The following is a 22,980-nucleotide window of genomic DNA, read 5'->3' as shown; positions in this document are numbered from 1 at the left end:
CATCAACAACATGGAAGAAGGGGTGACCAGTCTGCTGATCAGATTCTCAGACGATACTAAAATGGGGACAGTGGGCACAACTGAGGAGCAGGTATTCCAGATCCAGAAGGATCTGGACAGACTATGGACATGGGCAGGGGACAACAGGATGGGGTTCAATGTGGATAAGAGCAAGGTCTTGCACTTGGGGCACAGGAATGGGTGTCATAAGTACAGGTTAGGGGACAAGTGGCTGGAGAGCAGCAATTGTGAAAGGGATCTCTGGGTGCTGGTTGACTGCAGGCTAAACATGAGTCAGCAGTGTGATGTGGTGGTTAAGAGGGCGAATGTCGCCCTTGGTTGCATAGCCAGAAGCATGGCTTCTAGATCAGAAGAGGTATTACTACCACTGTATACGACTCTGGTGCACCCACAACTGGAGTATTGTGTTCAGTTATGGGCCCCTTGTTACAGGAAGGATATAGCCAGGTTAGAGTCATTGCAGCATAGGGCCACAAGGTTGGTGGCTGGTTTGCAGGGAAAGCCGTATGAGGCGAGACTGAGGGAACTGGGTCTTTTCAGCCTGGAGGAGACTCAGAAGGGATCTGTTGGTGACATACAGGTATGTGAGGGGGTGTCACACAGAGGTGGGTAGAGACCTGTTCTCCCCTGCAGAGGAAGGTAGAATGCGCTCCAATGGAGCAAAGCTCAGGGAAAAGGTTCAATTTGGATGCCAGGAAGTACTTCCTGACAGTTAGGACCTTGAGGGTATGGAATGGGGTTCCACAGGAGGTGGTTGAGGCCCCATCGGTGCGGGTGTTCAAGGATAGGCTGGACGTGCACACGGTAGGCAAGTCATGAGCGAAGCCGGCTAGAGCCGGGGGTCAGACTAGATGGCCTGGGAGACCCCTTCTGACTTGCTCTGTTTCTATGAGGAGGGGGCTTTTTCAGAGGCTGTACCCTCGCTAGTGGTGGAAGGCCCTCCCAGAAAGGTTCACTTGCTGTTTCTTTTCAGCGCCAGGTGAACTTTTGCATTTCCGCATGCTGTTAAGCCCTTCCGTTTTAAACACTGCGTGTTGCCAATGGCTTTTATCGTATTCCAGCTTGGGTTTTTACGGTTTTAAGCATACGGTTGCTACACTATATTTTTTTCCTGTCATTTATGGTTTAAAGTTTTGTTTTGTGAACCATCCAAAGAGCCTAGGCCGACAGGCGCTGCAGAAATATAATCCATAAGGGCACCATCCTACGCATTTAGAAAGAAAAAACAGGCCGGCAATTCTGGCCGGGGCCAGGAGAGCACTTCTTCTGTGAAAAGCACCCGCAGTTCCCCTGTTTTCTCGACGAGGCTTTCAGGCCTGCGTGCCGCTCCAGCCATACGACTCCCCGGGACAAGGTGGCGAGGAACGAACAAGCCCAGACAAGACTCCATTCCCCAGCAAGCACCGCTTTGCTTCGGCCGCACTGCCTGCCGGGGTGCTGCGGCCCGAGCCGTCCTTCGGCTTGCTCCGCCGCCGCTCGGGGCGGGCCTTGGGCCGTGCTCGGAGAGCGCGCGGAACTTGAAAGGCGTTGCCACGGGCTCCCGCGCTCCGCTGCTGCGGCGAGGCAACCGAACTGCTGCGGGCGGGGATGGGCAGCTGCGCCTTCTGATACTCGCCTCCCGCCATCCTGCCCGGGTCGGAGCAAAGCGCAGGCAAGTGGTTACCGGGAAGCTGCGGGGGCGGCCAGGTTTTCTTCCTCACTGGTGGGGCTGGTTGGAGTGCTGGGCTCTTCTCCCACCGGGGGGGGGGGGGGCATTTGTCTCGTGGCCTTTTTTGAAAGCGGGGAGGAGGCCCACGGGGGTCCAGCGTGCTTGATGACGATCGGCTCGAAACGAAGCGGGCGGGAACGGGTTTCTCCTCTCCCTTCTCTGCAACGATCGCGTCGCCCTCCGTCGCAACTGTGGCGGCGGGTTGGCTTTCCCTCGGGTTCCTAAGCAGTGCTATGCGCTTATCTGTCCTTCCAAGTGAGATAATTGGGACAGGATTGCAGCCCGACCCCATTTACTTGGAAGCAAGCTCCACTGAATTAAATTCCAAAATCCATTTGGTGTGATGCCTCTGTTATGCCAATACAAGGGCTGCCGAAAATGTGCAAGTTTTCGAGAAGTGCTTACCTTCTAGGGCGTGGGGGGAATCTTTGAGTTATCCCAGTGAAGGTCTGACACTGGATTTCTGAATTTTTCTTATGGCTGCCTCTTTTCTTTGACTGAATGTAATGACATGAATGAGTGTGATGCCCTCCTCCCTTCCAAGGAAGGCACGATCCTGATCGAGTTAAGTGGGTTTCTTTAATTCTGTTGATTTCTGTGGAATTTAACACATGGTTTGCAGCAGGTCTGTGTAAAATACTACTGGAACACTTGTGTTACCTGTGCGGGCAGGAAGCGATCCATTCAGTTGTTTTTTCTTAAATGCTCCTTTCGGCTCTTCACTGCAGTTACCCTGTCAACAAGAAACAAGGGGGTTGCTAATTTGCTCTGGGCCATTTTGAGGATCAGGTTACACATTAATTCAGGTTGAATTTTTTTTTTTAGGTTGAAATTTTTTATTTAAATAAAAACAGGATTGTGTAAGTCCCTGTAATCTTTGAGGCAGCCCTGAGAAAAAGGCAATATAGTATTATCTTACCAAGATAATACTAAGCCAAGATCAGATAACTGGGTTTGGAGTCAAATGACGTCTTAGCTGGTCCCAGTGTGTGTTTAATGGCTTGGTAGCTTCAAATTAATAATTTAATTAATAAATTAAGAATAATTAATAATTCTTGATTTAGATTATTGAAGGTGGCTCTCCAGAGTCATGTGTGCTACAGATTTATAGGCTGTACTAAGATGCACTGTGCTGGCTATACTGTGAGAGGAGTCCAGTCTCCTGAGTCACATCTTACCTATAGGAATAAAATTGTATTGGCTTTATGTCTCCTCCCTAGTTTGCCCAACCTGACCGGACCAGAAGGATGGGAATCCATGGCTTGCTCCAGTTTATCAAAGAGGCTGCTGAACCGGCTCATGTGAAGAAGTACAAAGGACAGGTGGTTGCTGTGGATACTTACTGCTGGTTGCACAAAGGAGCCTATGCGTGTTCTGAAAAGCTAGCCAAAGGAGAACCCACTGATCAGTATGTTTAAAGTAATTTGACTGACAGGATTGATGCTTGTTAAAATAGGGGATGTTTTTGCTGTTAGCCATAACCCATTCACATCAGAGCAGGTAAATTGGTTGTTCTGAGGTAAATAGGTTGTGAATTGCAGTCTTTAATGCTAAATGTAGTACTCATTGAAAAAATACTCATATATTAAGATATGGGCAAAAGCAGTTAATCACCATTCTGCAAAAGCCAAGAAGGAACTCAGAAAATTCAGTGTGCTCCCTGCCATGCTGTCAAAAGCATGAAGTAATCTTGGAGGAATAATGTTAATTTGTGAATGGCTTATGAAAGCGGCAGCCTTGTGGTAGGGTCCTTAGCTCCCATTAAATCAATAAATTTAAATAGCTGGTGTGTAGGATTGCAGCCAAAAAATTTAAAAGGTCTGGAAAAAGTGAGAATCTTCTGTGATACTCTTAGTCACTGATACCCATTTTAAATCCATATATGAGATGAAATGAGGAGGGCTCATCTTGCATGATCTGTAGGATATATTTAATACAATTAGCCTTAGTTCAATTGGCATGGTCAATTCATGCCCCTCCGTTGCTTCAGTAGCTAATTGCTGGATTAGGCATAGAAATCTGTTTTCAGGACTGTGATGCCAACAGCAGCATCAGCGTATCACCTGATATCACTTGTGGATGTTTTGACATTCCAGAGGTAGATTTGCCTTAACTCTGTTGTTGTTGTTAGTTGCGAAGTTGCATCCAACCCATCGCAACCCCATGGACAACATTCCTCCAGGCCTTCCTGTCCTCCACCATCCCCCGGAGTCCACCAAAGCTCACACCAACTGCTTCAGTGACTCCATCTTGTCACCCCATTCTCTGCCGTCCCCTTCTTCTTTTGCCTTCAATTGTTCCCAGCATTAGGCTCTTCTCCAGGGAGTCCTTCCTCCTCATTACGTGGCCAAAGTATTTGAGTTTCATCTTCAGTATCTGGCCTTCTAAAGAGCAGTCAGGGTTGATCTCCTCTAGGACTGACCGGTTTGATTGCCTTGAGGTCCAAGGGACTCACAGGAGTCTTCTCCAGCACCACAATTCAAAGGCCTCAATCCTTCAGTACTCAGCCTTCCTTATGGTCCAATTTTCACAGCCATACATTGCAACTGAGAAAACCATAGCCTTGACTATACACACTTTTGTTGGAAGGGTGATGTCTCTGCTTTTTAGTATGCTGTCTAGATTTGCCATAGCTTTCCTCCCAAGGAGCAAGCATCTTTTAATTTCTTGGCTGCAGTCATTGTCTGTGGTGATCTTGGAGCCTAGAAAAATAAAATCTGTCACTACCTCCATTTCTTCCCCATCTGTTTGGCAGGAAGTGATAGGACCAGATGCCATGGTCTTAGTTTTCTTAATGAGTTTCAAGCCAACTTTTGTGCTCTCCTCCTTCACCCGCATCAAGAAGCTCTTTAGTTCCTCTTCACTTTCTGCCTAGCAATTTACATTTTAGGATTAAAAGGAAGGAATCATGATGGATATATTTTGTGACCTGCCCAGAAAGCCATTTTGGCTAATGGGCAGGATAGAAATCAAATAAATAAATGTTACAAGTGTGGTTTCTTTCAACAGATATGTAACTTACTGCATGAAACATGTGGATATGCTTCTGTCATTTGGGGTCAAGCCTATTCTAGTATTTGATGGATGTACACTGCCTTCCAAAAAGGAAGTTGAAAAGTCTCGAAGAGAGTAAGTCATTTCTTGTTTTGTAAGATGTTGGGCACAGAAGCTTCCCCATCTTACCAATTAAAATTCAGACTATTACTACAAAATACTTAATCTACAATGTTGGATACTATTAAAATGCAAGATATAAGCATACTTTAAAGGTTGAAGCTCTTGTAAAACAATTTGAATATCATCTTGAGCTATTTAATAAGATCAGACTATAAAACAGGACATTATGAACAGCCTGGTGTTGAAATCTATGCTAAAAATTGTGTTTAAATCTCAGCTATCTTGCAGGATGCTGCAGTATAAAGATTTTGCCTTTTAAGGAGACACATCTGTTTGCACAGAGTTGAGATACAGAACAGGTTAGGTGGGATTCAAAGATCTGCATGCAAAGCAACTTCTTATCTTAAGCCCTCAACTTGGATTGGCTGATTTGGTTCTGCCAATGGAAGGGAAATGGTTGATGGAACAGATTCCCCTCCCTTCCCCCAAATCTGCTCCAGAATGGATTCCTGGAGGTGCAGTACAGAACAAAGGGGAAGGTGGGGAAAACCCATTGCACCAGTGAAAATCCACTGACATGGCCCCTATCTCCCGCTTTCTGAAAAGCAACTCTAGGAAGTTACAGAAGAGACGTCTCCAGTTAGCATGAGGAGTTGCAGTTGGAGTGGAATTTGGGAAAGAACAAAGCTTTGGAGTATGCTAATGGAATTACTTATATCCTAACTTTAGAATCTATCCCAATTAATGATCACTACTTGGTAGATGTGTTAAGAAGTTGGCAAAGAATATAGTGGCACATTTAACCATTCTTCCACTTCAGTGCCCTCCAAAGCTTATGCCAGAGTAATGGCCCAATCCTATGAATTTTTAGACTACAAAAAAGTTCTACAAGCCCCAGCATTTCCCAGTCAGCAGTCAGCTGAGGAAAGGTTGGAATTGTAGGACATTTTTCTGTTTAAACATGCATATGACTGCAGCCTAAACTGGTTACTGTTTAAGACGCCACACTGTTGTTTCATCCCAATAGCAGGATGAAATAGTAGGCTTAATACAAAAAGGTTAATGCAACTGAATTCCACTGTAACGTATGTGATTTTAGTGTACACTGAAGTGCATATTGCTTCCTGTGTGTTTAGGATGCAATATGTGAATATGCAATATGTGACTCTCACAGAGTCTGGCCACTGTTGCATTTTAATAAGATTTTAAATCTATTTTAAAATTGATCTTTTAATAAGTCAGCCTGCTCAAAATTGCAATGAGCTCTTACTAAAACTAGAGCGAATTACTTCTGTCCTTTTTTTACTTGTTCTCTTGTTACCTTTTTATGTCTGACTTACATTCCTGGTCTCTAAGATTATACAATTGTGTATCTCGCATGCAGTACATTACCAGTGATGCCTACTTATTTGGTTAGAGTTACATGATGCAGAGATGATGGATTTATTTGTATTTTGAAGGAAACGGCAAGCAAATCTTCTAAAGGGGAAACAGCTGCTCCGTGAAGGAAAATTATCAGAAGCTCGAGAATGTTTTGCACGTAGTGTTAATGTAACACATGCTATGGCCCGTGAAGTTATTAAAGTAAGTAGTATGTCTTTGAGGGTAGTATGTTCTGTGACCACCTTCCCCTTTATATTTCTTGATATTATATTTTTCTTTTGGATAACCCTAAAGTTTGCATGATAGAGAAGGGCCAGTGACACAAAAATTACATGTTTTAACAACTGCAGCAACATGCTGTTGTGAACTTCTGTGAAGAAAGGGCATCATACAAGGTCAGTGCAACTTTTTCACTTTATATTTAAGCTTTAATATAATTATCGTAGTATAGACTTCTGTATTTTGGAAGTATAAAGTAGAAGTTCTAATTCTTAAAGAGGTATCTGGGCCATACCATTTCAGGCTGCAGATCTGAGCTCACGTGACCAAAAGGTCTTCCATACTGCAAAAAACAAACAAGAACCCACCAGCAAACAATCAATTGTGTAGAAAATTAGCTTATAAGACTTTTCCCTGACATGTTGTTTTCTAAGTGGAAGGACTATACGGAGGGACTGAAAACCTGCAATCTAACCTGGCACAATCCAGGCAATCATCCCAAGCTTACAGCTCTCCTTGGCTTACTCAGGATGGCTTGTCAAGCCCAAGTACAAGAGACTCAGTGGGCAACAGCAGCAAAATCTTCTTGATGCTCATGCCAAGTGGCTCTCTGAAAGGGCTGCTGCCAGCCACCCCCGGAGTGCACAGAGTGGGGCAGCTGTCAAGCATTTCCCCAGGATTGCCCTCCTTGCTGCCGCCTCCTGTTGAGCACCAGTGGGGACTGTGGCTCACCTTGCTCATCTGGAACTGTGGGTGCTTGCCAGTGGCAGTCCCGGATGTGGGGAAAGGGGCTGGCTTGGGGCCCCTTATTATGTACCACGTCTGAGTCAGGGTGAGAGCTGTCAGCTGTCACTGCTCCCCTGTCTGCCACCCCAGTGAAAGTGGCAAGGGAGGGGGAAAGCTCCTGCAGTACCTCACGGGGTAGGGAGGCAGGGTGCACCCCATCCCCAGCGCTCTCATTGCTCTTTGCATGAAGACCTCTAAAAACAAGGGTGCTAGGACACCCAGATCTCAACTTCTGTAGCTAGGAAAGTAGTCAGTGGCTGGTAGAAGCTACTAGGATATTGTGTGGTGAAGCTAGAGAAGATGCAAGAAACTTAATGGGGCATGGACAGGGTGCTATTGTCACCATAGAGGAAACTGCTTGCGATAATGTTTTGCTCTTTTCCCAACCCTGCTAGCCCTGGCCACAGAGACTGGTGAAAATAGATGTGTTGATTTTTGTTCCTTTTCTGTTCCTTTGAAAGGTTGTCTCTAGTGGTGATGTCGATCCCATGCTTTTGTCATAGGAACCAAACTAATGAATTTCTTTTGGAGAGAGGGACTTATTCTAGTGGCAGTGGTTAAAAGGTTTTCTAGTTGGGACAGAATTCCCTAGTAGTGATTTTAATTTGGGACAATATTAACAACTGTGGCAACAGCTTCCATAGAGCCAAACCTCAAAGTTATTTTTTAAAGATAAAATTAGTTGAAAAGCCCACATGCCATTCTATCACAGGTGGTGGCTGTGGAGGGATAACCAGTATTTCTTTCACATGTGGGTTTTAGGTAAGAACTGTATTTATTTACTGTTACAACTTAATACAGTAAGTACAACTTAGAACAAACTCATAAACACAGGATCCTATAGAATAAAACCTAAACTGTCAAGAATATACATTTTCCTCCATATTATGATGTAATAGCTCTACTCTCATGTTGGGGAAGTGAGCATGCCTTGGAGCATCCTTACATACCTATCAGCAAAAGAAACATTGAATTAATAACTTAAATAAAGAATGAAAAGAATTAATGCACTAGAACTTTAACAGAGTGGATTAAAAAAGCATTCCCTTTCTTGATTTTCAGAAATTGTACATCTCTAGTTTTTCTGTAAAAGGTTTTTTACATTGCTTCTAGACATCATCTGGGGGGAGTCAAAGCTGCATAACAGTACATAAATACCTTCTCCTTAAAATTCTATTGATAATTCTGAGAGAAACTCCCATAATCCAAATAAAAAACAGCACTAAAAAAACTGGACACCCCAACAAATATTTTTCCATTTTTTCAGTCTCTAATTATGGTGGAACAGGTATGTTACATACAAAAGCTTCACTTATATAAAGCCAGGACCTTAGAAACATGCTAAATGAGAATAGGAAAATCTGTGCTTGGTTAGGCTGGGTAATCCCATTTGATGTAAAGTGACTTCATCTATTAATATGAACTGTTATAATGACAAATTCACAAATGCCATCCGTTTGTTGGGGTTTCCTCTTTGCAGGCCGCTCGAGCCCGAGGGATTGACTGCATTGTTGCGCCATATGAAGCTGATGCTCAGCTAGCCTACCTGAACAAGATGGGCATAGTCCAGGCAATAATTACAGAAGATTCTGATCTTCTTGCTTTTGGATGTAAAAAGGTAGGAAATGTCCAGTACTAAAAGATGGATGCCAGGGCTCAAACTTAGATCCTTAATCCTACATGGCCTGGCACAGAAATATTGTTGCTTGGTCTTGACTTTTCAGTAAGTGGACTTGGCTTTTCAGTGAAGACACTTGACAGAATTCGGTTTTGCATGAGTAGGCATCCCATTTGCAATGAACATAGGCTATGGGACCAAACTTCGGTGAGTCATTGGCACATGTCAATTAAAAACCAGAAATATTAGTTGGGTCTGAGAAAAGGAAATAGGGAAGGACGTTGTTTGTTAGTTAACAAAGCATGATATTATCTAAGGTCACCAAGTGAGTTCATGGTAGAGGTGAGTATAAAACTAGACTCTCCAAAAGTGGGACACCTTCTTTTAGTTCTGGAGTCAGGAACTGTGGCTCTGACCGTTGGCCGTGCTGGTAGGAGTTGTAGTCTAACTTCTGGAGGGCTGCTCGCTTCCCTCTCCTATGCCAGTTCAGCTCCCTGCCTTGCTGCAAGGCAATCTGCATCTCAAGGGTCTCTGATGAGAGGAAGGTGAGGGAGGGCATGGGGCTGAGTAATTAATTCCCTGTGGTTTAGGGCTGTATAAGGTTCAGGAGAGTGGATCTCCAAATTTCTTGTATTTCTTATCAAGCTTTCTGTTCCAAAGTGCCCAAAGTCATGCATCAACTGCTCATATTTCCTTCCCTCAAAGTCTGCAGAAGGCCTTTGCTGGCATGCAGTAAGAAACAGGATGAACGGCGAGCTGTGAAGTCCCTACTTCAAGTCTCTACCTAACCATGAACCCACATGGGGACTTCAGATCAGTACATCTCAGCTTCCTCTTCCCCATTTGCAATATTGGGATAACAGCTTTGGCCTATTTTAAAGGCATATTGATACAGCAGTACTATGTGAAGGTCTTTAAACAGCTCTACAAGTGCTTTTTAAATTTTTGTTAACAGGTTTCTCACAAGCATAGTAATTGCAAGCAAGATACTGACACTGGTGCTGAGAGCATTGGGTTATAGTAAATGTCATCATAGGAGCAAAGGCCTGTGAGAGATACAAAAATATTTACAGAAACTTTAATTGTATTGATTTATAAGAAAACATCTATTAAAAGATACATTGATTATTGGGAAAGCATGCTGTGTATCACTATATCCTGTATATGAAATGCAACCATTCAATTTTTTAAAGGTATTCCTCAAAATTGACAAATCTGGACATGGCATTGAAATTGATCAAGCTCGATTAGGAATGTGCAAACAGCTTGGAGATGGATTTACAGAAGAAAAATTCCGCTACATGTGTATTCTGTCTGGCTGTGACTACCTTCCATCAATTCATGGTATCGGATTGGGCAAGGCATGCAAGCTACTAAAAATCGCCAACAATCCTGACATTATAAAGGTAATGTGATGTTCACTGGATCTTGATTGGTTTTACATTTCCAAGGACTTCCACAGAAAGTGAGGATAAATCCCTGCTTTGGGAAGGTACTCAATTTAATTGTTGATCTGTTTAGAGATATTTCAAGTAAATTCTCCTGTTCTCATAGACCTCTTAGGAAAGCCCTAGGAATGGTGTAGGAAGTTTCCAGTGGAGTGTGGGTGGGAGGACTGCTGGAACTTGTGACTTAAATGTGACCAGAGAAGGAACTAAGGGTCCCTGTCATTGTGTCTACTATCTCACTTAAGTAAGCTGAAAATTATCTAACATATGTGGTGTTTTGTTTTGTTTTTTTGGCCAGATCATTCGGAAAATGGGACAGTATTTAAAGATGAATATTGTGGTACCAGAAGAATATATACAAGGTTTTATTCGTGCTAATAATACTTTCCTATATCAGTTGGTTTTTGACCCAGTCAGGAGGAAACTTGTTCCTTTGAATGCTTATAAAGATGATGTTGATCCAGAAATGCTGCTTTATGCAGGGCGGTATCCTTTATCCAGTAAAAAATCTATTTGTTTATAGCACCTTCACTGTCCTTGTATCTCTGTGGTTCCAAGCACAGTTAAGCACTTCTTATTCTTATTCTTATTAAAACATTTTTATGCCGCCCCATTCGCCGAAGCCTCGGGGCGGCTTACCCTGCAGTCTATTCATATATATGTGAAAGTTAACCCTACTGAACTCAGCAACTTGCTAGGTGACAGGCAGAAGACTCGGTAATATATAATGATGTGTTAAGTACTGAAGTATATAGATCTAAAAACCATTTAAGTTGGTTGGCTTGTGTCTAGTGTCATTTTTCAAAATTAATAGTAGGATATAATTTTAAGTTGGTCCAAAAACAGCAATGGCTTAATATAGACATTTGCCTTACCTTTTCTGAGACTGGTTTTCCAAAGAAAGGCCTTTTTCACAGTTCTGTAAAGTATAATATAAGTGGCTGAATAATTTGGCCATCTTTTCTCTTACTTAAATGTAACATTCATACTATACTCGGCTCTTTTAGACATCTCAGCTTAAAGGACTAAACTGTGCTTTATTCTGAGGAAGACTTTCTAAAGTGTTAGAGCCTCCAGAATCACCACTATAACTTTTCCATTCAAAATGGCTAAGTCTTCAATTATCATTGAACTTTACCGTAAAAACAAATGTAGCTGTTTCTTCCTAGATCAGTTCACATTCAGATTTTATGTAGTGTTCTTTTTACCCCTTTGGGATAGTGCTAAACTTAAGTAAACTGGAATGCTGTCAGATAACCTACACAATTGCTTAATCACTGCCTACTGCAGTGAAGTTTCCTATTTTATTTCAGGAATTTTCAGTGGATTAAGAATAAGAAGCATTGAGTCAGATGTTTGGCTTTAATCTTCAGCTAAACAGTGATATAAAGTGATTATGAGACATTAATCCTTTTAAAGCAAATAATGAAGACCTTCCTTGTTCCTTTCCTTTCCACGCAACCTGTGGCTACCTGAGCACTTTTACCATTTATTTAGGGTCCAGGAATCTGTATGACATAACATTCTTGGGAGAAGAAAAGGACCAGTATAAAAACAACATTTTTCTTAACTCAATCAATTTAGACATTTTGGTGACAGTACAGCTTTTCAAATTGCACTTGGAAATAAAGATATCAATACAATGGAGCAAATTGATCACTATAACCCAGATGCTTCACAGGTGATGTTTGCTCTCTGATACACATGCCAAATTATCTTTGAGGTTGTGTAGCAAATGTGTAGCTGTGTCTTGGCCTGCCTTGTGGGGGAACCGTCAGAGACAAAGATATTCATGCCCGGTTTGGTATATATAGCATTCTGCATCCACAGTATAATTCTTTATTAATGAGCCCTGCCTAGGGACACAAAGGATACCAGTCTCAAAAATGACAGTCAGCTGATAGAGAAGCCTTTGACAGTTATGTAAAGCTGTTATTTTTGGGGGTGTAGAGAGTTGTTTTGAAAAATATTACTTTCATGTACTTGTTGCACTCAAACAGCAAGTCAAGCTAGGGGAGTGGTGGAGCAGCTGTCTGTGTAATGTGAAAGTATCAGGACTGTGCCATATAGGCAGCTACTGTGTTTCAACAATTCATGGGCTGTAGTTGATGGAGCAACGGTCCTACTGGGAGTGGCTTGACCACTATCCCAGATTCCATCCAGTCAGTACCAGTGGCAAAATGGGCTGGGAAAACTTGACCAAAGTGCGGGCTGATTTTGCTGATGCTTCACTGTCATGGGAAAACAGACTCAAGCCACTCTTCCTCCTCTGTCTCCTTCCTCCCTCCTCCTCCTGTTTCTTTCTGGTGACTTTGGCTATAGCCTGTGCAGCCAAGAAGTCATGGCTGGGATGACAGGTGTGTGGGCGAGAAGCCATCCCATCTGAAGGGCCTTTGGAATAGAGACTACGAACCTGGTTTCACTGCCAAGGTAACCACAAACTCGGCACCCTTGCTGGAGAAGCCTGCAACCAGAGGCATAGAGAGGATAGTCAACACGAAAGGGCTGAAACTTCCCAGCAAAGCACTTTTGGCAAAAAGGCCAAGGCATGGTAAGATGCTCCATATCTGACGATGTCATATGTGAAAAGAAAAATGCTGATGCTCTTCTTTAAATGACAGGGCAGTCTTCAGGCTCAAAACCAGTTTTCCTCAGAGCATGTTTCTTTTGATGATCCCATTTGTATCCCTTTTTATAAACACTTTGAAGGAATAAGTAACATGACCAACTCATGACAACATATTTCATAATATTTTTAAGAACAGCTTTGCTCATTCATCTGCTTCTCTGCTAGAGGTGTAAATTGATATAGTGACTAAATATTTGATACCTTAGCATTTGTTCTTCTCTGAAAAGAAAGCATATTAACTTTGCTTATCTACTTTGCTTGTCAAATATTTTGTGTGTTGGAGAAGGTCATTCAAAGTTTCTCTAAAAACTTCTTTGCAACATCTTTCTACTATGATGAAACTATTATTTATATATATATTTAGATGAGCTAACAGAAGAAGAGCTGCTGGACCAATATTTTTCAAACACAAAAAAACCCAAGACTGAAAAAAGTGAAGATGGAGAGCAACATGAGGTTGTTAGTCCTCTGTCTCAGATCCATGTTTCAACGGACTCCTGCAAAAACAAAGAGAGTTCAAACTCTCAGTCTAGGCTGAGAAATAAATTTGCCTTCCTTCTGCAGAAGAAGAATGAAGAAAGTGGCGCAGTTGTTGTTCCAGGGACCAGAAGTAGGTATGGTCTCTCTAAGTTATTTGTGTCAAATTTACATGTTTAAGGAAGTTGATTCTGCCTTTTCCCTTTGTTTATAAAAGGTGGTAGTATAGAATTCAAGAGCAGAATACCAGAGACCTCAAACAATGGCCTGTGGTTCACATAGCACATGAGTAAATGAGACTATTACACCAGGTTACTTCCAAAATACTCTACCCAGGGGGAGGGAAGCAGTGTGGTGCTGAGGGCCTCGGGCACCTATTCTGATGTTAGCCGAGCTGTCATTCCTACCCTACATTTTATTTTATCTTTGTAAAAACAAAATTTTCTTAGTGGCAGCTGCGATTGCTTCAAAGTAAACAGAGGGTCTCCAGCTGCTGCTATCTTTGTTTCCCATTAATGCCTCTGGGCGACTTAAGAAATAAAGATGGTAGGTAGATGGCCATGACAGCCTTTTGTACTGCTGGCCTGGCCAGGACAGGACAAGTTGCAAAGCAGGCTCAGAGACAGCAAAATGTTGCCCACTGTTGCTTTCCTTATTCACTGATGTTTTCAGCAAGTAAAATTGGTGTATGTGTAAACAGACAGTGACATTAGGTACCCTCCTGTTACAGCATTCCTGCATTTTGGATTGTGATTTGCCACCTTCCAAAATTCCAAAGGAAAACTGAATTAGGACATGATGCATCCTGATCAGAGCAGCTTTCAGGTGGTTTTAACATATAAACATTTTTTTAAAAAAATCACTTTGAAAGTGTGACATGCCTGAAGAATAACCAAACTGGCCCCTGGTACTAGCAGTTTAGATATGGCAAAACTTAAATAGATGTGTGGTTTTTATTCAATGGGATCTGGGTCATGTTCCATCTCTAATCATTCTAAATGCTCTGTAATATCTGCTGGATGAAAGGGGATGTTGGTGAGTGATTGGTAGACTTGGTGAGGGAAGATTCCTTTGGGCCAGTTTATATGTCATGGTGGCTAATAATGGGAGTTACTTCCAGTTTGCTTAAACAGTGCATGAACATTCTGTTGGAAGTGTGACATCAGAACGCAGGCATTCTATGTCCGTGAATTAAACAACCCAGAGTTAATCTAACAACAATTCATAAGCTGACGTCTGAACTGGAACCAAAGACCACAGTCATTTCAATGCCCAAGTGCCATATCACCAATCTGTACAGATGCATCCCAAGGTTCTAGGAACCTCCCAGTGTTTTCAGCAGGAACACCATGTTTTGTTCAAGACTGGAGACATTTATAAATACTCAGATTGCTTTATTCAGCAGCACAGCATTACTGCTTTTCCTTAATTACTGTCCATATTTCACCCTCTAAGCACTGAATTAGATGGAGTATATTTTTGCAAGGGCATGAAGGTATCACTTAGCCCAGAAACAAGAAACATTCTCAACAGTTTGCCTCTTTAAAAAATGTTCCCCCTTCCAGCAAAAATTTTGATTGGAGCCTTTGATGCAAGCTGTATGCAAGGCCATATTGCTTTCTGGTCACATTTCCACCTCCTGCTTTTGCACTTCTCAGAGTAAGAATGCGTACACAGTATGTATGGATACTGGGTTTCCTTAATGCATATTCTTATAGATGTGTGAACTCTGTGACTTTAAAAAAATGAAGAGAGTAAAAAAAGGAGATGAGCCTACAGTTACAAAAGACTTGTTTGTTTTCTAAATTCAGCTACTAAAAAGAGACTCCAAGCACATTCAAACATTAACATTATCTGTGTTTTATGGTATATAATGGATGGGCATGATCATATGTGGGACATGTAATTGCTATTCCTCTAGAATCTACTTTATAATGATAACTGACCTTTTGAGTCCCTGCACATTCTGACTATGCTGCATATGTAATAAAGCCCTGTGATGCCTCTAGCGTCTCCAATTCCAAAGGCTCACTTCTACCATGCTGACACTAAGAGGATTTTTGCTAGGACAAAATTATTAAAAATTAGTGATAAACCTGTCTCAGCTGCTATATTTGGCACTGTAGCCAATCTAGTAAGTCGAGCTATTTAGAGTGGTATGGAGAGTCTGGGCCATGTTTCCTATGATTCACTACTTTCCAAGTGCTTCTTTACCTTTCGTCAGAAAGTGACATGTATTACATTTTAAAAAAAAAGTTCTCAGTCTCTTCCAGTGAAATCTGAGCTCAGTTTCTGCAGACAGATAAAACAGTGTTACATAGAAACAGTGAGTCAGAATGGGTCTCCCTGGCCATCTAGTCTGACCCCCGGCTCCAGCCGGCTCCACTGTGCATGTCCAGCCTATCCGTGAGCACCCTCACCAATGGGGCTTCAACCACCTCTCCTGGAAGCCATTCCATACCCTTGGGGTCCTGTCTGTCAGGAAGAACTTCCTGGCATCCAAATTGAACCTTGGTTCCCTGAGCTTTGCTCCATTGGAATGCATCCTGCCCTCCTATGCAGGGGAAAACAGGTCTCTACCTACCTCCATATGACATCCCTCCACGTACCTACATGTCGCCAACAGATCCCCTCAGAGTCTCCTCCAGGCTGAAAAGACCCAGTTCCCTCAGTCTCGCCTCATGGCTTTCCCTGCAATCTGGCCACCATCCTCGTGCAATCTGGCCACCTACGCTGCACTGACTCCAACCTGGCTATATCCTTCCTGTAATGGGGAGCCTGGAACTGAACACAATACTCCAGTTGCGGGCGCACCAGAGTCATATAGAGTGGTAGTAATACCTCTTGATCAGCAGACTGGTCACCCCTTCTTCCATGTTTTTGATGAAAAGATTGAACAGGATTGGTCCCAGGACAGAGCCCTGGCATTCCCGCTTGTCGCTGGCCACCAACCCGATGATTCCCCACTAATAGTTACCCTCTGTGTTTCCCATGATCCCTCCATCCTAATTTATTCTGATGTTTCTGCATTGTACATTAGGTTCTTCTGCAATATTATGGATCTGCCTGGCAACTTATCAAAGGGTAAAAATGACCAACCATCAAAAGACAATAAAGGGAATTGTCCAGTGATGGAAACACAAAATAGAGTAACGGAAGACCACAATCCTTGTTCATCAGAGACTGGAAAAACCATCCCACCATCGCTTAAGGCAGTGCGGACAAGTTGCTTCAGTTGGTCTAGAAGCCTTGCAGAAAGATCTGGAACACCTAGCCCATCTCAAAGTGTAGCTTTGCTAAAGCAGTTCCACCAACAGACACCCAACAAAGTCATTCCACAGGGCTGTACAGTATCTGGATCCCAAACACTGAGCTCCACAACAAGAAAACATTTAGGTGAAGAACCGTCACCTATGGAAGGACTCAAGTGTCCTTTGGAACAGGAGCTTAGGACATTGCCACAAAGCAGCCTGAATCATTCAGAAAATTTTCTAGGAGTGAAGACAAAAGTTGTTTCTGGCCCAGTAAGTGTTTCAGTTAAGCAAATTGTTCAGCTGTCACAGCTGTCTTGTGCTCACCTTATTTATGGCAATAGTTCAACATCCTGCTCTCCAATATAAAATGACTTCAGATGATGAAATTCTTGGCTTGTGTTTGCTGTCTGCCTGCCTATTGCATCAATATCTTCTTATTCTGATAAAGCATAAAATTGCAACCAATGTATTTACATTTCCTTGGAGAGCAATCCCCCGTAGGATGACTCAGAAGTAAGTCCCACTGAATTCAAGTGGAGATAGAATTGCAACTCTAATATCCCTTTAGCAGTCCCTGAAAATTAGATTTGATAGTTCTACTCCTTTGAATAGAATAACAGAATCTTTTTCCCCCAATCAAAGGAATCTGACCACAACCCAGAACCAGATTGTAACCAGAATTCTCAGATGTCTCCACTTCCAGTATGTACGGAGAGTAAGGATACAGTCCACAAGAATACGGTATGATTCCCCACCCCTTTAAATCTGTCCTTCCTCTTTCCTGTTTAGAACTCCATATAATGTCTTACTTGAAGCAAGGTTAGGCCTTGCTCAGACAATCACCTCTTGGCTGACGGAAACTGTCTCAGACCTGCAGCCTTCCCTCTTCTCTCTCCTTTACATGCACAAGACCCGCAGTTCTGTATCATGCACGAACTTGGGGAACTCTGGCTTGTTTTAACCAAAATGTGTTGAAACCAGACTAAAATCAAACTATGGGTCCTCCCAAATTCATTATTGAAACGGAGTATTGTAGTTAAGAGACTGCACTGTGAATCAGGATCCCTCGGTTTAAAACCCATCTCTGTCATGAGTTCCCTGGGGGGCCTTAGGCAAGCCATTCTTGCTTAGCCTCAGTCCTCCCACCGGTAACCCCGGGGACAGTGACTTACTTTATAGTAGGAGTAGGCAGCTTGTGACTGCCCAGATGTTTGGCTTACAACTTTCATCAGCCCAAGCCAGCATAACCAATGGCTAGGGCCATGGGAGCTGTAGGCCAAAACATGTGGAGGGCTACGTGTTGCCTGAGGAGTCTGACTAAATAGAGCATGCAGAGTTGAGAGCACTCTACAAAACTGTAGTCGGCCTCCAGGTGTGCTGGACTGCAGCGCCCATCACCTCGAGCCAGCACGGTAATTGACCATGCCGGCTGGGAACAGGAGTTGCAGTCCACCACAACTACAGGCAAACCAGGTAGGGGAAAACTGTATTAGCTACGGGGAGCAGTAGCCCAAGACTCACCATGACTTGTTCCTATTACCTACAAACATGGTTTAAGGGATTCTCTAAAGTGGGTCTTTGCAGGGTTCTCCTGCTACTCTAGTTTAGCTTCCTTAGTTAAAGTTTGCCTTGTTTAGGGAATGTCATCTAGGTTGGGGGCTTTCTAGGTAACGATAAGCCTGTGCTGAGCATTGATGATGGGATTGTACTTTGTGGTAATAAACAAGGTGGAGCCTTCTCATTGGAGATACTGCTGAAAACATTTGAAAAATACTTAATATAAAGAAAGCCTTGAAAAAATTGTGCCAACTGGCATGTATGTCTTTAGCTGTTCTTTTTCTGTGATTGCTCAAAGGAGGCTGGATGACGTTCTAATGAACAGTCCCAGCAATTTTATTAGACTTCTTTTATGCAATGTTACATACATTGTACATCATTTATACAGATCTGAACTGCAAGTTGTATTCCTTAGAATTATACTGACATCTTGTGGCTAGTGGCTTGACTGTTGGAAAGAGTTCTATTTCCTAGTTATTTCCTGTGTGTATGTGAAGACATGCTTGTGCAGCATATTTTCATTCAGCTCACACTGTCTTGTTTAATGGATAGTTTGATTTTATATATTTAATATTTAAAATATGTTGATACCTTTACTATTCATATTGTTATAACCTATCCTGAGCATTGTCTGTTTTTATTTTCCAAATAAAAAGGCAGGATTTAGATCTTTTTAAACGAAGGAATAATAACAATGTTTCTCTAACACATGTGGCCTTGGGGAGGTGTACACACACACACACACACACACACACACACACACACACAGCATGCATTTCAAAATTACTATTTTTTAATGGTAGCACCAGTATAAATTACAGATATTTTGTTGAGAGAAATAGTATCACAGATGTGCAAATATTTTGAAAAGTGACATACAAATAATTATTTCACACAAACTAGCTGAAGAATATTCTGATAGTCCAGACCTGTGTGGATATGACAGTTGTGTTCCCTGAGCAAACTAATACCTATATAGTGTTAATAGTTCTATGTTAAAGACTGGCAGAAATAAAAGAAATCAGAATGCCTTCCCGGTCATGGCACCTGAGTGACAAAGTAGTGCCTAAGGGGTTACACAAAACTTCCCAGGATAATCAGATCCTATTTTACACAGTTCTGTTATGTGTGTTTAGTGAGAACTCATTCCTATTTTTGTAGCTAAGGACAAGTTTATTCTTAGTTACCTTACTCACAAAGAAGTGTTTGTGTGTAATATACACACTCTCTGAAAGCTATTTTGGAAACCAACAGCTTTGTGTTGGTAAAAAGATCACATAGGCTTAGAATTTGTTCAAATGCTGTTTTTGCATTTTTCATTGACCTACATTTGTCCCTTGCGTATTGGTGCAATGTGGTCTTCATACTGCACATCATAAGACTTCAGTAAAAGAGCTGATTATATTTCCCTCTGTGTCTTCAGGTCCCTGGTTTATGTAAAACCAGTTCTGTGCAATCGTGTGCTGTGACAAAGTGCAAGTCACTGTTGCCTGCCAAAGCAAGTGGTTTAAGCAAGAAAATGCTTGGAACAAAGAGGAAAAACCATCACAATGCAGAAAATAAGTCAGAGCAGCAGGTGAAGATTAATGAATTGTGGAAGAATTTCCAGTTTAAAAGGTAACTCTTATTTAGCAAAATAACATAATGATTATATTTCATGTATACCCTGCCTTCCTCTTAAAAGGAACCCAGCGAGGTTCACAAGGTTCTCCTTTCCATTTTATCCTCACAACGAGGTAGGTTAGGCTGAGAGTCTGTGACTGGCCCTAAGTCGCCCACTGAGTTTCATGGCCAAGGAAGGTCTAGAACACCCATCTCCCAAGTCCCAGTCCAGCATTCTAACCATGGCACTGGCTCCTTTAAGAGTATCAAGTAACTTTATTTAAAGATTGCGTAAATATGAGATATTGTTGGTGAGACAGTAGGGCTGTTCTCAGTAGGGCTCACTGTGGGTTATAGCCCCACCGTGAGGCAGTGTCATGTATAAATGCCATTCTGAATATGCCACCCCCTGCTCAGGGGGTGTTGTGTGAACCTGGTTAAGTGTTGGTTATACAAGGGGTAAACAACCTTCACATGACCCACTGCCTGTTTTAGGGTTGCTTCACCCTCGCATTCACACTCACCACATTCACATGACACAACAACCCCCAAGTGGGGGTAGGATATGCAATATGGGCTCAAGGGAGGGTTTTTCAGGAGTGGGTCCACCATAGCTTCTTCCAAGGCAGGAAGGGCTGCATGGTCACGCAGCACTGTTGCCCCTCTCTGACCCATCCAGTCTGTGGATGGACTGAATAAACCGTGAAGTGCAAGGACTGAGAGGAAGCATGTGGTGGGTCGTACAAATATAAGTGTCTGGTCCACATCCTCAGGCTGTGAAAACTGAAACTGATCATAAGACAAACAAGATAAGACAATGTGCTAGACACCTCATCAGCATGGTGAACATGTAATTATATGTGGTGGATAAACTGAAACTAAGATAATTAACTTATAAAAGTGGAGTCTGCTCTTGCAATAATCTTTATTAGTCAGTGTTGTACACCTGAGAGTTGAAAAATCAAACTGCAGCTGTTTTACATTCATTCACGTTTACTATTCTTTTTCAGCTATGCCAGCTAAATAATTATGTATTTTAGATTAAAGTGGATTTCCTTTAGTAAGAGCTCACTAGCTGTGCAAAGGTATCTGTAGACCTGTTCAAATAAATCCTGCTCAAGCATAGGTGAGAAGGGTTTATTTCAAGTTATATTAGGCATCGGTTAACTTTTAGGACAATTAATTAAACATTAGTTGCCCTTTTGGGACAATTAATACTTTTAAAGCAACTTCTAATGTACACAGTGAATTAGTAGCAATTGAGTTTATCACTGGAACTGTTTTGGGCCAATCTTTCTGCAATTCCCTATTGCACTGCAGTGACAACTTTCAGGATCTCATTGACAAATGCTGAAGTGAGAGGTATACAGAGTTGAAAGGAAGCTTACAGCAGTGCATGGAAAAGATAGTGGATTTATATATGCATCCAGTTGTAGCCCAGTGACTGGCTGTCCCTTCACTTTTCCATTCCTGCTAGAAAATGAGGTGTCCTGCAGCCAGTGTCCTGAGACAAAAGAAGGCCTCTTGTTTTGCTTTGGAGCACTTTCTTTCCTGCCCACCTCCTGCTGGGAGACAAAGGCTGTGATAGAAGCACTGCACCCTTTGTTCCTCTGAAGAGGACAGTCATTCTGTAGGAAAGCATCTGCAGTAGCTTTGGTTCCCTGGTTTGTTACAAGTACCTGTAAAAGGTTCGTGGTACGACTGAACTAGTGTGGAACTCTTACGAATATCCAATTGTTGCATGGAGTTAATGCTAATTGTTTGCTGATGATTTTGTCTCATTTTACAGGGAGTCTGAAAGGCTGCCCTCTTGTAGAAAACCAGAGCCATTGTCTCCAATCAAAGATAACAACATCCAGCTAACTCCAGATGCAGATGATGACCCTTTTAATAAAGTTGAATTCAGTCATGTACAGCGGAAAATATTTCAGTGAACTGATGCTGAGGATCAGAGCAATTTTATAATCATTGGTCAGCAGGACTTCTGAACAAATCTGGATTAATTGCTCCCAAATGCACAAATCAAAGTTACACTTGTATATTTTTGTAGGTGAACTATCTATTTTAACCTCACCCGATTTTGTCAGCCTCTGCTTCGGAAGAAGTGAAATGAACAGTACAGTAGGGACATGAATAAAATCATTTGGATACAAATTGATTGACTAGATTGACTGTGTGTAAAAACAGTACAAATGTGTTTAGACAGTAGTTTGGGGACGGAAACAAACTAAATCAAATTTTAGGGTACAAAAGGTTTAGACATTGAGTGATCTGTGCAGCATATTTATTCCTAACAATGTAAGAACGGGAAGAAAGCTTAAGGAAAGAGAAGAAGCACCTATTCTTTAAATTTCTGTGGTCTAAGCTCTTGTTGAAATTCCAGTATAACAGCAGTATTCATACCTAGTGCAGAAGGCCTTGAAGACACAGGTTAAGAGAATGTATTTGATCTATGCAGAGTACAGGAGTAAATTGCCATAGGTAGATGTAACTGCGTGCGTGCGTGCGTGCATGTGTGTTAGATGTGTCCATTCAGCACTTAGCAATTAAGTGTAACCTTTTTGCTGAACAGCTTGCTTATCCAACTGCTTCAGAGATAAGAACTAGACAGATAAGAACTATGTACAAACGTAAAATTCAGATGATGTCTAATTAGCTGGGGAGGATATGAAACAGTTTTAACAGTTAACTTTTAGTAACAATAAATTATATAGGATTTTGAAAACAACAGTGGATTTAGCCTATTATACGTAATATATGGATGGCTTGCATATGCTAATTGCAGAGCCATAAATCCCAGACCATTATGGTGACACAGATGGCTGCTGTGGTGACCACTGCCCAGTTTAAAACTAGCTGGGAATAGAAGGCGGAAGGAGTTTGTGTAGCACTAACCAGACCGCCTCATAAAAATTGCTGCACACCAATATGACTGCACACTAAGATCTGAGCTCCATGGCAGGTATTCCTCCCACTTTAGATGAACATTTCAGAGGGTCTGTATATTCACGTGGAGATCATTCTGTGTGGCCATCAAAGATACTAAGGGCAAGTAGAATTAAATAAGCTATTAAGCCCAGATTGTTTATTTCAAATGATCCTAGTTTTTAAACTAGCAGTGCAGTCCCTGCTGGCAAGGGAATGTTGTGACCTGTGGGACT

At 42.1% G+C, this 22,980-nt stretch overlaps 1 protein-coding gene across 1 annotated transcript; it reads left to right on the top strand.

Moving 5' to 3' along the window:
• Positions 1-2,976: 2,976 nt before the first annotated feature.
• On the top strand, positions 2,977-21,887 carry EXO1 (exonuclease 1). Its single transcript, XM_044448422.1, has 13 exons — positions 2,977-3,137; positions 4,739-4,858; positions 6,307-6,430; positions 8,715-8,852; positions 10,046-10,258; positions 10,599-10,786; positions 11,885-11,981; positions 12,623-12,851; positions 13,294-13,543; positions 16,447-16,930; positions 17,303-17,401; positions 19,641-19,834; positions 21,609-21,887. The coding sequence occupies exons 1-13, from the start codon at positions 2,977-2,979 to the stop codon at positions 21,751-21,753; spliced, it is 2,442 nt and encodes an 813-aa protein (XP_044304357.1). The 3' UTR covers positions 21,754-21,887.
• Positions 21,888-22,980: the final 1,093 nt, after the last annotated feature.

The sequence above is a fragment of the Varanus komodoensis genome, unplaced genomic scaffold (genome assembly GCF_004798865.1).
Source record: "Varanus komodoensis strain SLA01 unplaced genomic scaffold, ASM479886v1 scaffold1, whole genome shotgun sequence".
NCBI classification, from domain to species: Eukaryota; Metazoa; Chordata; class Lepidosauria; order Squamata; family Varanidae; genus Varanus; species Varanus komodoensis.
Note: the sequence above shows the minus strand (reverse complement) of the source record. Positions and strands in the feature narration are given on the sequence as shown.

Bases quoted from the DNA above. Each gene is read 5' to 3' on its own strand.
- EXO1 (XM_044448422.1), top strand. From the start codon at position 2,977: ATGGGAATCCATGGCTTGCTCCAGTTTATCAAAGAGGCTGCTGAACCG. The intron at 8,853-10,045 runs GTAGGAAATGTC...AATTTTTTAAAG, and splicing joins TTGCTTTTGGATGTAAAAAG to GTATTCCTCAAAATTGACAA. The intron at 11,982-12,622 runs GTGATGTTTGCT...CTTTGGCTATAG, and splicing joins ATAACCCAGATGCTTCACAG to CCTGTGCAGCCAAGAAGTCA.